Genomic DNA, 18,191 nt, shown 5'->3' on the forward strand with positions numbered 1-18,191 from the left:
CTTATCATCCATTACATGCTCCATCCAGACTGTCTCAAAAGCTAGCGATACTGAATTGTTATGGAGCCCAGTCAAGCAAGCTTTTGATTTCAAGGTGCAGCCATTCATCAGGAGTGAATCTCCTCATTTCTTGAGGATGGCATGATGAGACTTTTCTGCCGGTCCATTTCCAATTGACATATTATTGACATTTACTGCACCCATTTAGGAAGTATGCCAGGGCGCTGTGATTTGGAGGAGTTAAATGTGAAGACTCTGTACGACAAACTGGAGGATCAGAACCTTCACATAGCCTCACAACTGGCTCGACACCGCAAAGACACACAGGAGTTTTATAGAAACATTTGTCAACAGACTGAAACACTCAAGGTGAGTTTTATTATAGTTATATGAAGGCATTAAATACATTTTTCATAAGATAAGTATTTCAAGAAAGAATTGACCATAAGATATATAATGTTCTCAAGAACATAACAGAAAAAAATCACATTTTCTTTCAGAATGTCTTTGACAATATGGATCATAAAAAACTGAGCCTTCTTAAGGAGCTGCTGGTCCATAATGCAATGAGGGATAAATCATCTAACAGCAGTGCAGGAGAGAGAGATACACAAGGTAAAACTCAATTATTTTGATGATAATGGATTTCATTAGAGAAACTGATCTTTACAAAGTCATGGTCAATTGGCAGAGAAAACATTCTGAAAAAAGATTAGCATGTGTAATCATAAAACCAAGGTGATTAAAGACATAGTTTGTCAATTGGAAGTACTCTCATAAGCTTTTTTTGTTGAGAAGATTGTTACCTCTTCTCTGTTTGATGAAATAAAAAAACACTATTTGAGGTTTCACAGTGGGTTATTTGTGGTTTAACCAAATAAGATATAACCTGTTAAGTAATAGGTAGGTTGACTCTGGTACCAAGCTAGCTGTTTCACCCTGTTTCAAGCCTTTATGCTAAGCTAGGCTAATTTGCTACTGGAAAATAAAGTGAAGCATTTCCTAATATATCTGACTTTTCCTTTAACGGCCTTGTCACATTTTGTGAATGAATGTAGGATAACACACAAGTGTGCAAGTACTTATTTTGTATTTAATGGCCCTAAAGACTCATATCAACCTTTAAATCACCCGTTATTGTGATTTAATGTGCTTCAAATATGTTAAACCCTTTATTAAATGTTTTTCGCTAAACTTTTTCCTGCATGGGACTGTAACAACAACCTCATCAACACAGCTGAGACCTCTATAGCATTACTGGGAGCTGTACTCAGGTCAGTGGAAGCACTCTTATGCAGGCTGACGGGAGAAGCTTGGCAGAACCAGGATTTGCCTTGTCCCCCATACTGTCATACTGGTCCCCATGATGCCAGGGAATGTGAACCACAAGTTGGATACACACAATCGGGCGACAACAACATGTGTTATACACAGGTGCTGTAGTGTCTTTTTTTGTCTGTAGCATGCAAATCTTGGAATAATTAATTGGAGAATAATTCTGTCTTTCAAATGATGTCCCCAGTTTTCATCAGTGAATATGACCAAAGCAGAGCCAGGTAGGAAACAAATCGATACAAATGTTGGTTGAATTTCCAAGAGTATCAGGATGTTTTGTCACCCCAGTGATATGATTCTGTCTTTCCCAGTCCATCTACAGAGCACAACTGCTTGTCTCAGTGACCAAGACTTATCCAGGCTGGTCAGTATATCTCCTCTGTTCAAGACCCTGCAGGAGATCCAACAGTCTTTACAGAACCTTACCACAGCTGAGTCTAATCAGCAGCTCAACAACGGTACACAAACATGATTAAATAAGCCTATAATAGAAATTAAACTCATAATGAATGTTACAACAAGTTATGGTAAATAAAAAGCCTTTCCCTCTGTTTTAGCAGCAACAGAGCATTCTGTTCAGGAGAACAATGATGGACAACTAATCCCGACTGCCCTTGACAATCTCTCACCTCAACACTCGGCCGTTTTCCTGTTTGGTTGCCAGGTGATGGAGTTGCTTGCAAACTGTCCCCTGTTCCCCTCTGTGCTTCTATTACTGGCCAAGTCAATGCCTGTTTTTTCATCTTCCTCTAATGAGGCTCTGCTGGCACATTGCTCAAGAGACTTTTATTTTGATGCAACCAATCAAATCCTTTATCTGTCAGAGGCAAAGCTTCTTCACGTGGGACATTTCATCGCTACTATTCTGCAGTCCATGGCCTACATAGCAGCAGGTAATCACACAGACAGTTATAGAAAAGAGTCCTGAGACCCAATCTTGTTCCATCGTTTGGCTACAGTCTTGTAATACAGTACTGTAGCTCTGAAAATCATCTTTAAAAGCACAAAGTAATCCTCTTTGGAAACAATATTTTATTATTATTTTGTCTAATTTAGGATCCAAACCTCAGGACTTTGTGCAAGTTCTTCATGAGGCCATTTCAGCTTTAAGCCTTCAACTGTTCAACTTTTCTTTCAAAGGGGAAGAGGTGAGGTTGTATTTAAGCTTCAAACATCATCCTCCTACTGCACTGGTAGGGGCAGATAACCCTTTATGCTTTCTTCTTCACAGTCAAAATGCAATGCTTCAGAGGGGCAGAATGGTGCACTAGTTGAGGAATTTCTCAACATTAGAGTTCCAACTGAAGCGCAGTTCACTGAGCACCTATTAGCTAGCAGGTTGGTGAGAAAGATAAAACATGCAGCAGAAAATAGTATGCCCCTTTAAAGAAATCATGTAATTAATATTTTTTCTGCCTGTCTTCCAATTTAGACTTCAAAAATATAAATGTTTCAAGTTGGAGCAGCTCATCACAAACCTCAAACAGAGTTCAACAGAGGACACAAATGCAGGTAAGACAATTGATAATGTTTTGTAAGACAGAAAATAAGGTTAAACAATATTCAAAATCAATGACGCAATTACAACAACAACAAAACAAAACTATTCAAGGGATTGACAAAATATACCACATATCATAACAAAAAAGTACATGACTGAACCATAACACTTTTAAAGGATCAGTGTGTGCTTTTTAAAACTACAGTTTGATGCCCTAGAGCTATTGATCCCTAACGTTAGGATTTTTAGCGCAACCCATGAATTTCCGATATTTCACAATAGTTTGGCACCCATATAAAATAATAAACATATTTGATTGCCATTTCAGATTTATGTCAGAAACTTTTCTAATTCTTCCCAGTCACAAGATCTATATCACCTATATAATTAAACAAATACATGAGGTCATGGAGTGAAATGCAGCGAAGTCAGTTTTCTTCTTAAAGAGCATTTGTTCCAGAAAAATGACTTCATGACTTGAATGACAGCATGCCAATGAGCCCTGAAGCTTCTAAAAGCAATAAGCGGTGGTGCTTCAGCTACAAAATAATCTTATATCAATAGTTGCTTTAATCGTTCTGTCTTTTATATCAATTCAGATTCCATTGAGACATGTATTTGCTATTCTGAAGAATCAAACGTCTTGTTTCATTTCTGCAGGTTCGCCACCAAAAGGGACACCAATGCAGGTATCAATCACTTACAAATCATAAATTATCTTAACTGAAGAGAAAAGTCATTGCCCTCCATGCACCACACGTTACTTCACCATATCCTCAATTACAGATGTCCTGCATAGAGGAAGAAATTGACCGCATGAATGAGTCTTTCTTGTTGCTGAGCGTGCAGCTACAGAAGAGAGCTCAAATGAACACATGGCTAAAGGAGAGAGAAAACAGTGCTGGCAGCCATTCTGCGGTAATTATCTTGAATATTACACATTTCAGGTATTATTGCATAATCCAACAACTGAATCTGCATGGTAATTTAATTGAATTTGAAGGTCTTGATATGTAATATACTATTGATTGTAAGTCAAATTTCAACATGCTGAGGTATTGATTTTTAACTTTCTAACTACTCATTAGCATTTCATACATATAAATGATTACATTGATACGTTCAGTTGATTCAGTCATTCAAGCATCATGCTGTGTGAATCAGTCTTCTTGAATATATGTTCCCGCATTTGCATATTTGCGTTGTTGCTTGAGACTATGTGCATGGATTCATTTATATCTTTTACCAGACATCATCTACAATCCATTCTTTGTCATATTTCCTTACGCAGAGGGCAACGCCAACAAGCATGCCAAGTCTGAGTCGTAATGGAACAATCCTGCTGGAACTGAAGAGACACTATGTATCACATCGCCTCAATGAGCTCCAAATTACATTAGGCCAGCTCAGACAGAGCCAGCAGCATGACAGCAAGTCAAAAGATGGAACAAGAAGCAGCACACAAACAGACAGCAGCACCACTCAGCATGAGCAGAGGGAGCATTATCCCAGTGTAGATGACTGGAGTTCGGCTGGCGGCCAGCGGCAGGACAGTATTCCAGTGAGCAAGAGTCACAGCCAACGAAGAGTAGAGAGCAGAGGTCTTTGTAACTCTAAACTGGAGAGTCATATTTCTGACCAGCTGATGAGTGACACTGTCCAGAGCAACAACCCTGACACATTACTGGACCGCCAGAGGCTCGAGAGCCAAGATCAGCTGCGTCTTAATTTCTCAGGAAAGCTGGAGCCAAACAGTAAGATCACACAAGACACAACAGCTGGACATAAAGATATCGATGACATGTGGGGGGCTACTGATCAGAAACTGGATCTGAATGAAGATCAATACTGAGAACTACGTTTTTTTTATGCGGTTCTCATTATTTGATTGTCTTTTTGTGCTTTTTAATATTCAGCCTAAAATAGTTTGATTATCCATGTCCAGTAAAAATGTTATTTCTTTTTTGCTGAGAAACGCTCCGAGTGGCCTCTGTCTTAATTTGTACCAGCTATAAAAACAGATGTGTTCTTTTATTTGTATATGATCCTGAACAAATGTAATTTCTGGCAACAAGCAGTGGTGTGACACAATTTGTCATCTTGTCCAGATAGTTTCTCAGGCAGGAGTTCATCACCATATTCTAATAAAGAGAATAATCTTCAGCTGAATGAGCACAAAGTGACACTTGTGCTTCTGTGTTACTTCCTTCTCACAACTATTTCTCTTTATCAATATGTCTTCATCAATATTTAATATTTCTCTGTTTTGCACACATTCAGGACCTTTAAACCTGTCTTTGCAAAGCCCTATTCATTGTGGTGATCTTTCTCCATGACCAGGAGGTTCACTAAATGAAATTTAAAGTAACTACTAAACCTGAAAGCTTGTTAGAGAGGAGGTCTATGCTGCATGACTAGTTCGATGGTTTATCTGACGCACGGGGTTCTGGGTCTTTTAATAGAAAGTGAGTATTCCTACAGGGGGCTGTGAGCCAAATCAGAAGGTCAGATGGAACAAGTCTTCACTTACTATCAGTGTTAGCTTAGAGCTCTCTGCCAAGTCCCCCGGGTTGAATCTGGCATTGCCCCATAGCTGTGTGTGTGTGTGTGTGTGTGTGTGTGTGTGTGTGTGTGTGTGTGTGTGTGTGTGTGTGTGTGTGTGTGTGTGTGTGTGTGTGTGTGTGTGTGTGTGTGTGTGTGTGTGTGTGTGTGTGTGTGGTTCAGTGACTTCCTGAGATTATACGCCTTATCAATTAGATTAGCTGCTATGTGCCAGTGATTTGGCCTCACTGTGGGACATGGCGTCATCTAACGCTGCTCTGGAGCCTTGTGTGTGTACATCAGTACAGCATTATGTTTGCTCTAGTTTTTGGATCAACACAAGTGTTATTTTTAGGAAGACTGTCTTTGTGTGATGTTTGTGTGATTATGTGTGTATAAGTATGTTTATATATGATATACATAAAATAATAAAAATGAATCACATACAAAATATATTGCACAAAGTCTGCCATTGTTCAGAAATAATAAAAGGCTTAATGCTTAATAAATCACCCGTTTAAGATAATAATCTTGTTTTTAAATGAATTCTGTCTGAACAGTAGCAAACTTCCTGTGATATATTTTGAATGTAAAACATGCATTTTATAATTGCAAACAGTGCTGGATGCAAAGATACAGATAGATCTGAACTGAATATGATAAATGTTTAGAGGGATTAGTACACTGCACCAAATTTCAGCATCAAGATATTGTTTTCTAGCAAGCTGCACATGAGATTTAAATCTCTGTTTCCAACATGTTTCATCCATGGCTGTCTGCTGTAATCATTTTATAATCTTGAAATCCTTCCAAATCCCTAGAAATCTGCTCTCCACAGTAGATCCACAAAGGGCCCTACACACACACACACACACACACACACACACACACACACACACACACACACACACACACACACACACACACACACACACACACACACACACACGCATATATACAGCACATACATGAGCAAACTAACCCATTTATTTATGTCCAGTCACTTTAATAAATCACTCCCTTATGTAAACTGTTGGTTAATGCTGTCCTCCTACTCTTCTGTTTTGGTGTTGGTGCTCTCTTTGGGGATACATTTACCCTCAAAAACTCAAATGTGTTGGGCTGCTGGGAAAGCCCTTAGACCTGAACACAATGTATTATTTTATTTTATTTTGAAAGTATTTTTTTGTTGTTGATAGTAAATCAAAACACACTGGATGATTTCTGAGCTCTTTGTAAAAGAAAAGAGAGCTTAGTTTGAGGCTTCCTGTTTTCTTCCTAAGTCTGTGGTCTGTCGCTAAGCAGGTCTCCTGTAGTCACCATTGCACTGCATTACTGTTGCTATGGTTTCTTATCTGCAGGATGTGGTTCATCCAAGCCTGCCATATTTAGTCTGCTTCTCAGAGTGCCGGCCTACTGCTGATGCTGACAGCAACACGAAAGTGCATTCAGCTGCCTCTTTGCCGTTCTTTTTACATTAAAATCTGCTCCAACAACATAGCATTGCTGCAAAAACTTGTTGTTTCACTCTGTCAACACAACTTGTCCTCATGCTCATCTTGATGTTTACAGATAGATACATTTTTTTAAGATAATGCTGAAATTCTCAAATCCTTTATTTCTATTCTAAGTAATCCTCTCATGACTCCAGATACAATGGCAGTGAGATTAAGTACTGTGGTGCTACGCTGAGATTAACGTTTCTCTTTCAGGCCTGAGGATGCCATATCCTTGACCCTTTGAAAAAACAGAGATTAAACTGAAATATGTTATCGTATAATCATATAATATGTTCAGTAGGAGGTTTTCTTTGTAAAGAAACATAGCCCTTTCATATGTCTTTTCATACATATTTATTAATGTAGTTAATAGATCAATATAGATTTTTCCACAAGAAATAGTCGCGATATCAATACTAATATTTAAATTGGATGTAGTGCAGGTAACAGAGAAGGAAAAAGGAGAAAGATGTCCCCTGTGGATTCGTTTTGTCGGCAGTTTTATTGAATCCTCGTCACATCATTCAAATTTTACAAGGGAGCCAAATCACTTTAGTTTTCAGTGAGACAAGTATTGTGATATAGTCATTCTACTCCTCTTCTGGTGCAGGATGTGTTGGTGTGATGTGTAGCAATAAGGGTTTAATATGTCCCTACCTGACTCATTGTAACAGAATTAATTAAAAAAAATCATTATTCACCCTTTGTATTCAGCTTTCTTTTATCCCTTTAATAATTAAAGAAAAGGAAAGGCAATTGTTACTGGATCGCAGTCATGATTTTGTACTGAAATATAGACAGAATATCAAGGAAAGGTCAAGCCCTTTTAAGGCTAGACTCAAGAGGATAGACGATATTTCCTCAGTGGATCATGTCTTGCACAGTATTTTATCAGCTTCATGGCGGCAGTGAGCCACAGATATTGATCAGTCTGTGTATGTGCTTGGCATTCATATGCTTTCGAAACACAAAATCAGACTAGGAATCATTGCATGTATGTTGCAATGCCTTTATGTGTGGATACATTAGATGCATCAGATTGTGCACAGTATGTGCGCTTTGTAAACCTTAATCCACATTGTCGACCTGAGGCTACAATATTCTATATCACGGAAAAGCTTCAATCGAACCGGTGCATCCTCTGAACACTGGTCCTATTTCTTGGACTAAAAATACATTGCAAAGAATTGGTAAGCAGGAATAATGCACGTCACTGATGTGTAACAGGTGCAATGTCCTAAATGAAATGAAAAGCAGCTGCTCAACAAGAGTATGCCATACAACACATGACACAGCCAGTTCCTCTTGTTGTTCTGCTTCAGCTTTAATAGGACTGATTTGCTTTCAGTTTCACGTGATGTAATGACGCGCTGGGTTTTGTTTGTTCAGTCAAAAGGAAATCAAATGCAAACAGGCGTGCATGATGAGTTGGTTAGGCCGACGCAAATGACGAGTGATATGGACGTGCACGCTGTAGTGTAGGAGGGAGTGATTTCACGCATGCGTATCAAAGTGCCTCTGCCCTGCCAGCGCTAAGTGACTGCTGAAAAACAAAGGCAGCGATCCGCGGCTGGGAAATGTCATCCTCCATCCTTAAGGGAGGAGGAATACTTCAAACAGTCCATGGAGTTATTCCTTGAGGAGTGAAATGAGAGAACAGCTAGCATTTCTTTTTCTGTTTGTGTAAACAAGACAACAGTACTCGCAACGGTACTAAATCGGCTTTTGAGAATCCACAGGTTCCTCTTCCTCTTCACTTGTTTTCTTTTTTTCTATCTATGTTTCTGGATGGATCTGGACTGAATGACAGCAGCGGAAGGACTTGCTGTGTCGCCTTTTCGTGGACTTGTTTATTTCACCCGATTGGAGCGAATAATGAAGTTAATGCTTTCTAAATTGATGTTGAATTGCAAGTCGGGGGGTTATTGAAAGACTTGAGTATAAATGAGCACGCAGAGATTTTGAAGCCTCGGTTCTGCAACTCTTGTATGCTCTTTTGTCTTTTGAAATCCGTCCTTTTAATCATCATAGTTTGCTTTGGATTTTCAGCCGTGTGGAGGGAAGTTACCTGCGCGCTCATCTGCCGAGGAGAGGCGCTGTCCGAGGTCCTGAAGTCATTTCAACAACTCCTGTTATCTCACTCCTGGCCTTGTGTGAAGACAACTTAAGGGTTTCTCCCAAAAGCAACAGCTGGAGGGGACACTGTCCGCCAACAGCTCCAGAAAGAGCCTAATATGGTAACTCGAACCAGAGTTCATCTACAAACTTTGGTACTTTTGATTTTTGTTGGTAAGTAATAACTGTGCAACATGTATCTTGCATGTTGCATGTTTTATTGCAGCAGATGTTAGCTTACAGAGATGCATAGATGAGTAACCACAGGCTTTATTAATGGATTTTGAACTCAACTGTTTGTGAACTGAAAACCCACTTTGAGAGCAGCTTCACTGACCCCTGCAGAGTGCAGCACCACTCAGTGTTATTTGCATTTGAGCAAAATAAATCAATCCATTCAACAGAGGACACCCGGCTATAGCTATTTCCCTTTTGTTTGTTTACTCCCTATCAGTCTCACTGTTTCTCGGTCCTATTTCCATGTGTTTGTATGAGCCCTTAGCAAAAACAAGATGAGATGAGATGAGATGGCATTGATGTTGTCACTGTCTGCCCTGGGGGACTTTGGATTGTATAAGAGCACTGGACCCAACACAGCAGCACACACAGACATCCATGTGGCGAGCTCACTGAGAATACTGCCTCACTTCACTTCACAAGAAATGTTTGTAATCCCCTTAATTCTTTCCCTCCACCTTATCATCCACTTCCTGCCTTCTCAAATGTTTCCATCTCTTGCAATGCAATTATTCAATCAATTTTAATCCTCTTCCTGCTTGCCCACAATACTTTGTTGTCCTCCTACACTTCCCTCAGTCCCAGCATCCAACACTTCCTCCCTCCATTTATTCCTCCTTCTGCCTTTTAAGACTAATGGGCAGAGGCCATCATTAGTGTTTACTGGCCTGGATGATCTCGGATTTGCTATCAGTATTGTGACTCAAATCTCTGCAGTGCTCACGGAGCTGTATAATTGAATTTGTGTCTTTTTAACGCTTACTGAGTTTTGTGTCTGGCTCTATGTAAGCGCAGAGTGCAGGAGCTGATGACCTCAATAAGAAACACTAGGCCATGAGTTTAATTTTTTTTAAAGAAATGAAGCCTGAAAATGTCTTTAGGCCTACACCAAAAACATATTTAATCCTCCCAAAGAATTTGTAGAAGATGAATTATCTCCAACGTTAAGCACTTTTACTTTGAAATGCTCCTGCTTTTACAATCGGCCTACTCTGAGGCAACCTGTTTGGTTCAGTGAATATTGAAAAGCTCTTTAAAAGACTACTGCAGTATATTGTTTGCATGCAATTAATGATAAACTGAATCTAAAAGTTAAAGCTTCCCTCCAAACATGTTTTTAAAACCTATACAAATACACTTCTTTGAATAATAATTAGTGTCCGAAATAGTTTTTTCACAAAAAATAAATGAACTAGTTTATCATTCTAAGAACGTTAATGTATTAGTTACCCCACACTGAAATATCCAAAATCTTGAATATGCAAAATAGTGTTTAAATGCCTACATGCCGGCCACATATACTTACGACTGTGCGGCCCACTCTCGTTAACACGATATATCAGGAACACCTTAATGGAATTTCTTCAAATTTGGCAAAAAAACTTGATGGTCAAATGTCTCTGTGACCTCATAAAACACATTTTTGGCCATAATGCCATAATTGATGTGCTAATTATGACAATTTCACACAAATGTCTTGTATAAATGTATGAAAAGATGACATTTTGGACAGACATATATGTAAACTGCAACTTGACTGGCTGGTGGAGGCATAAAAATGCAAAAGTAGTTATTAGTCATTTCAGAAGGTTTTACAGGATTTCTCCTACTTTAATGCAAAGTCTATTCTCAGTTTCTCTTTGTGCATTGAAGGTTTCAAGTTTTCACATCACACTTTCAAATGTGCAGACTAGTTGCAAACTGAACCAGGACAGGTTTTTAAACTAGTAGTGATCACCTTGTACCTACACTTATTAAACTCACATTTAAGATGAGCACATATACACTTCAGCAGATGAAAGTTTAAACAACCTATAGTCCCAAACTCTGCACATAGATCATTCTGCACCATGAAGGTCAAACACAAAGTAAAAATAAGCAAAACATTGAAAGGAGGACTTAAACCTTTTGACTGAGCTTTCATCTGGCCACCTTGCTGACTTTTCTATGCTCCTCCAGTCCACCTGAGCCGGCCAGTATGTGTCGATGTCCCGTCAGCGACTGATGCAGTCCTTGGGACATCCATGAAGTTGTCCTGCATTTCTTGTATGAAGAGGGATGAAATCAAATCAAAGACGTACGTGAATTGGTACTACATGCCAAACGAAGAAAAAGACATCCCATCTAACAAAACTCATGTAAGTCCCATGCTACATTATTGTGTATGATATGACACATTGTATGTGTTCATACTAGTATGTTTGGTAGACAATACATTTTATACATGCATGCTTGTTCTAACTCTTTTGTAGATATGGAAGTATGATGTTGACAGATCAGTTGAATTGGACGGACCATTTAAGGGCCGTCTGGCCTGGAATGGGACCCAGGATTTGCAAGATGTCTCCATTCGAATCATCAACGTCACCTTTAATGACAGTGGCATTTATGAGTGCATCGTCTTTCGCGAGTTTGAGTTTGACTTCTTCAAACCCTCAGCCTCCCTCACCAAGGAAATCAAGTTGAAGGTGAAAGCGAAAGGTGCGGCTAATAGTTTCCCTCTTCTTACCATGTTATTTTGTCCTTTTTCTTTTCTGTGGTCAAATGCTTGGTTGCTACAGCTCAATGTTAAGTCCAGCTATGATTTTGTGTGGAGACAAATCATTTTTGCAGAGTTAATACAGAGCAGACTTGTGTTTGCCGTTAAATGTGTTTTTGGTCATCGCATGCCCCTGAGAGGTTACCAAAAATAGAATCAGTCCCCATAGATCAACAACTCAGATCTGACACTTAAAATTTATGCTAGGAACTAATGAATGGTTATTAAACAGTCTCAATCTGACACTTCTGCTTTCGTCCACAGGTACCGCCAAAATCCACAAAAATTAAAGTTACTTGTAGTAGCTTTAAGCTGCTTTCCCAATCTATATAACCCATTGCAAATTTTGTACACTCTTTTGTAAATTATAAAATAAAAAATGCAAGAACCACTTTTACAGCCTTGAATAAATGTATTATTCATATTTAGCCTTCAAAAGCTCTCCCAAAAAGGCAGTGTTAGGCTAGCAGTATCTCCACAGGAGTGGCTATACAGCAGAATATCTCAAATATCTATAATCTGTGTACAATGTGTTTTTCTGCATTGTTTTCAATATCAGGAGAACTGATTACATTAGCAATGTTCTCAGAACTGAGATCAATTTAATCAAAAGAGCTTGCTTTTCAGTTGCAGGACAGCATAACTGATCATTTCCCAGCAGTATTGCACATTTCAACACTAACATTATTATGATGATGATTATGATAATGATGATGATGTTACAGCTGCACACAGAATATGTTGGAGAGGTTCAGCTCAGGCGTGTTAATTAACAATCCCTTCTGGTGCAAATACAAGTCCGTGCCATGTTGACTTCTGAGTACTAAATGTTCTCTTTGTGCTGTACATGCCCCTCCTTTGATGTTGCATAAAGTGTTTATCCGACTACTTTAAGTGCGTTCTGCATTTTATTATATATTTCCAACTTTCACTTGCAATGCTTTCACTAAGTGATGCATCAGTGTGGGGGCATTAACAACACCACTTTCCTTCTCTCCCCTTTGAGACAATGTACTGAGGAGGAATAATTGTGTGTCTTGTTTTGTCTGCCTTTATTGTTCATCAAAGCTTTCTTCTGTTGTCATTGAAGGGGTTAATTCAAACCAACTACTTTGCTATCTATGATAAGGGGTAATGTATTCTGCTTCCCGAATGCTTGGCTTGCTGAATGTGTAATTTTCCACTTTGATCGAATATACAATTCTACATGTATATTTGGAACTACTTTTTTAAAAGGTCTTTAACTTTACATTATTTATAACTGCTTGCATGTGGTATATAGTTCACTATCAGAGGCATTTAAAAAAAGGCCAGGCAAGCTGTTACCCGGTGTTTGGTTTTTATCTGGAAAAATAAAATAAAAATAATATGAATGTGATTATCCTCCGAAGTGGAACTTTCTAAAATATATACTACAGTTTGATCTTTTATAAATATTTACAAGTCTCTCCTTAACATATCATACATGTGGGACCACATTTCACAAAGTCTCCAGACAGTGTATACTGTACATTACAGCTTAGGAATCATGTTACAGTAATGATGTCCATAGTAGCAGAATGGATTAGTGTACGCCAAACATATCTGTGCTTTCCCATCGAAGGGATTATATTACACTAATAGCCTCTATTTGCAGAGACTCCAGGATCAAATCAGTGAACGCTGTTAACTGTCTGGTCAGCAGGCTTTCTGGAATTTGGTACACAATCACGGGCACAGTGGTTCACAGTGGCTCATAATGATACTTACATGAAAGATCTTAAAGGATAGGTTCACATTTTTCCCAAGTCAGGTGCACATTTGAAAGAATGTTTTCTTGCTGGAATCACTCCTCCTTTTCATACCAGCCATTAAAAAAAATATTCTAATGCAGTTCCAATGTAAGTGATGGAGACAATCCACAGTCCTCAAAAAAAAAAAAAAAATGTATGCGATATAAATTTAGCCTTATTTAGCTTCATCTTGTTTGTAATTCCATCTTCCTGTTTCTATTCTTCTACCACAGCTCTATGGAGACACAAAGAGGGGATTCTGTACGAAAAATAGTTGAACTTTGGCAGATATCAGCTCAATAGGATGACCTCATACTGCTAAAGCCTCATATTAACTTAAGATGAACGAGGACTGCAGATTTTGTCCACCATCACTTACACTGAAAGCCATGTTTCAATGTTCATAAGGGCATCAGAGTATGGACCTAAGACAGATTTGAAATAATGTGAACCTATCTCCTTAAAGTAAATATAATGTAATGTATTACTTTATGAGTTATAATTGAAGTCTTACATTTGTATACATGGAAAGTATGCCCTGAGAACCACTGTGACTTTGCATATCCATCATATTTCATATTTAAAGGTACCCTGTGGAGTACTTGACTACTAGCAGCCCTATGGAGCAATATTCTTTAGGCCCCAGTTTAGCTTGTACTATGCACGCTCATAAGGACACACATGCAGCCTGCCATTTGTTTCACACTACTGTACCAACCGACAATTATTAGCAGATGTAGCAATGCAGCACCAAAAGCAGTAAACAAGAAAAGGTTGGAGGTAAACAATGCAAGAGTTAAGGCATTTACAAAAAAAAGTCTCAGCAAATGTTTTATTGAAGAAGGAAATGAACACCACACATCTGGTAGACCTTAAGGATGTGCATATTGTATACTGCTAAGAAACCCTGAATGCAAACACAACTTTTGTTTGTTTACAAGAAAACTCCACAAGTCACCTTTAACTCCCTAGGCTCTATTATCAATGTACTACAGGAATGGCCATAATGTTCTGTATGCAACATAGTTTGTTCATCTTTTTTAAAGTTTTCGAACACTGGAACAGTTGACCTGGCTTTGCTTAAAGTTCAGATGCATTGTGATAACTATTGCACCTATTGAGTTGGACTCAACTGTTACCATATAAATATTGCTTTCTCTATAATGACTGAGAGTTGATTGTGGGTCATCAGTGTTGCACATACATGAACAAGCTTTACACTTTCTTAAACCAGTGAATAAAGAAAGTCTCCCCTGCTATATTCAACACAGAGACATTCACAGGAATGATGCATACTGAATAATACATGTTCCTTGCTATTGTTTGTGCTCCACAGCCACTGGAGACGCCGCAGCGCTCTACTCTGAGATCATGATGTATGTGCTGCTGGTGTGTTTGACCTTCTGGCTGCTGGTAGAGATGGTCTACTGCTACAGAAAGATTTCCAAGTCAGATGAGCAGGCCCAGGACACAGCGTGAGTCCCACACAGACACAAAAGTATGGATAAAAAGATAAGTGTGAGTCTGGGTACGAAGGAAAGCAGCTAATTGGAACACAAACCTATTTCTAAAGTTCAGCAGCAACATAGTGGATTCATATTATGAATAACCAAGAAGGTGTATGCCAAATAGTGTTACCTGTGTATGCCTGATGTCTGGTTAATACATAATAATAAGCAGTAATTTAGAAACAGGTCTGAAAGAGAGATTATGGAGGCAAAGAGTGCCAGAAAGAGAGGAAGGGAAAGAGTCAGACAGACAAAAAGACAGAGATTTAATTGAGTCTACACTGCATCAGTTTGTAAACTCCAGCAAAAGTAATCTGTCTTTTTCACTTAGACTACCTGACAGGCCTGAAAAATTCCAAGCACTGCTGACTGCTCTTTTTTTCTAAACAGCTCTTTTTACATCAGTTGCATTTGCAGCACCATCAGAATCTCATTTTCTGCAGAACCTTGTCAGCACTGACAAAGACTCAAATGTGCCTGCATAGTCAGCTCCCTTCGGGTTTTCATGGTGTTGACGAGTCCAGTCAATCCAGGTTGACAACTTTTTAACAGGCAATTTCAATGTTAAATCACATAGTACATGTGCTTATACAGTTATTGTTGTTTTGCGGGCGATTAATCCTGATCCCAAATTTAATGCATAGAGCCCAGAAAAGTAGATACACAGGGGTTTGACAAACACAGCTTAATAGAGAAGTGCTTTTATTTTTTTTACAGTACTGTAATATCACATCATTTCTCGCTCCCAAGAAAAACTGTGTACTTTGGTATTAATTCATGGAAGAACAGGAATTTCCTTGAAAGAAAAGCTCCATTTATGCATTTCAGACTTCATTCTCCATGTATTTTGTATTTAATATTTGCCTTGTTACTCTCGGCTATATTAGCAACTAATTGGAATAAATGAATCGGATACTGGTAATAAAAATAGAGAAAATAAAGACTTCTATGGCAAAGTCTTTGGAAATAATTAAGAAACTGTAAATTGCGGTAAAATAAAAAATTACTAAACAATTTAACAAAAATAACATGTACAATCTTAATGCAAACCAATGCAACTGTAGTACAAACTATGGCCTCAAAAAACTAGATTGAATTAATCCTTAATTACTAGATTAACAGAAATTGAATCATCAATATTTTTGCTAATATGAATATTTTCAAGATTTTAATTGTTGATCAGCCAAAATAATAGATGTTAGGTATGACACCTTGGGCTCTGAGAAACTGTGATCAGCATTTTTTATAATCTGACATTTTATAGACAAAACAACCAATGAAAGAAATGATCAGTCAATAAATCAAAAATAATCACATTTTCAGCCCTAATTAACCCCTAAATCAAATAAAAGTGAACAATGAAGTGAACCAGCTCTTCCCAATAATATGTGGATAAAACATTATTAGAGCTCCTCAAGCATTTAGTTTGATTTGAAAACTGAAGTAAAGCCATATGAAATCAATTAGGTACATTTTAAATTGGTTCATATTGGCCATGAAAGGTAACGCACAGATAGATGCAACATTTAGTGGCACATTTAAGCCATGAAGGGGCTGTCCACCTTTTTTTTTTATATATATATATATTTTTTTTTAATCAATGTTCAGATCAGGAGTGCACATTCATTTAAAGCAAGTGATCGAATGTGCGTAACTCTGTAAACTTAATCATTTCCTGCAGCTGAAAGAGACACCCTACTACACCCCCTCAAATATGCTTTTTTTGTGGTGGGCTTCATAGCTATACCCGGGCTCAATGGATATGTAGGCTACCAAAACATTTTGAGGTTACATTTTGTGATACATTAGTGGCTCAGATCATATTAATCATGTTACTGAAGGGAAAGATTGAACTCAGCAGCAAAAGTGATAATCTGTCAAACACATACAAAATGAGGCTCTGTTTGAAATTTGCTGACAGAGACACAAAAGTATTTTCACTATTATAAATTTTACTTCATCTACACAGTTTCTGTGCAGCCCTATTGAATTGGATGCATGTTTGTTGGAGGTGTTGTGTTTTTTGCTGTTAAATACTGTATGAGGTTCTAGTTTCTTTCTGATGATAGCTGCCCACATCGCAGTGATGGGTTTTATCTTTTTAAAACGATTTACTCTGGGGTTGTACATTGCTGGGACATCATGAGTAAGAGATAAATATGAATGCACAAAAGGGCCACAGTCCCAAAAGGGATAAACATCTTGTTTTACCGCTGTTCAAATTTAACACAGCATTATTTTGTGGTACATGGTGATAGAAAGTGTCCTACCAACAGGTCTTAGAGACTCCTCTGTTTTTATACCAATCTGCCTGCAGGACAAACTACCTAGCCATTCCTTCTGAGCAGAAAGACAACCCAGCCGCTCCTGTTACCGAATAAAAGCTGTTTTCAGTGACACGGTATTTTACATGTGACTCTCTCAACTTGATCCCGATCACTGAAATCATTCCTCTCCTCAGCTCACTGTTTGTACTCACTCTTTTAGACTCATAACTCATGTGCAGCTCTGTAGTGGAGTCCTGTTGCTTCAGCACCCTGTCCGTCTCCTCTTTCTCGTACCCTTTGCCATTTTTGGAAATGTCACCTGATCAGTAATCCTCCATTTGTTCTCTCTCCATTCAGTGTACAGTAGTTCAATATAAAACATGACAATTTTTAGTACATGCATTCAAACACACTCCCTTAAGGCACTGAACTGCATATACAGTTAATAAATTATAGCAATTTAAAATGTATGGCATTTGTATATAAATGAAGAAGGGTTCCTGAGTTATAATAATCGTAAAGGACAAAGTTGTTAATGTGAATTAAATTATGTTGACTTTGTATGTTGTTTAATTTTGAAGTCTGCAAAATGCCACTGGTTATTAAGCACACAAATCATTCCATGTTGAGATTGAACATGTTTTCTGCTCTTTATAGATATTAACCAATCACAATGGAACTTTGATGACGGTAAAAGGCATAGACTCCATAAGCTCGTCTATGCCACTATGAAGGTATCATTACTCCCAGACAGCCACGGAAATCCGGCCAACCGACCTCCCCTGTGTATCGACAAAAGAGTGCTCATTTTTCTCCTTCTTTCCTTACATTTTTTTTACCTTCGTGACAGGCATCTGATTGAAGTGTTTTGTCAAAA

The 18,191-nt window shown here is 38.3% G+C and overlaps 1 protein-coding gene across 1 annotated transcript; it reads left to right on the plus strand.

Moving 5' to 3' along the window:
* The first annotated feature begins 8,938 nt into the window (after positions 1 to 8,938).
* On the plus strand, positions 8,939 to 17,448 carry scn3b (sodium channel, voltage-gated, type III, beta). The gene is made up of 5 exons (XM_054603933.1): positions 8,939 to 9,165; positions 11,188 to 11,366; positions 11,481 to 11,709; positions 14,876 to 15,014; positions 17,365 to 17,448. Exons 1-5 carry the CDS (start codon positions 9,111 to 9,113, stop codon positions 17,426 to 17,428), a joined length of 666 nt encoding a protein of 221 aa, XP_054459908.1. The 5' UTR covers positions 8,939 to 9,110; the 3' UTR covers positions 17,429 to 17,448.
* Positions 17,449 to 18,191: the final 743 nt, after the last annotated feature.

The sequence above is a fragment of the Anoplopoma fimbria genome, chromosome 1 (genome assembly GCF_027596085.1).
Source record: "Anoplopoma fimbria isolate UVic2021 breed Golden Eagle Sablefish chromosome 1, Afim_UVic_2022, whole genome shotgun sequence".
In the NCBI taxonomy this organism is placed as follows: domain Eukaryota; kingdom Metazoa; phylum Chordata; class Actinopteri; order Perciformes; family Anoplopomatidae; genus Anoplopoma; species Anoplopoma fimbria.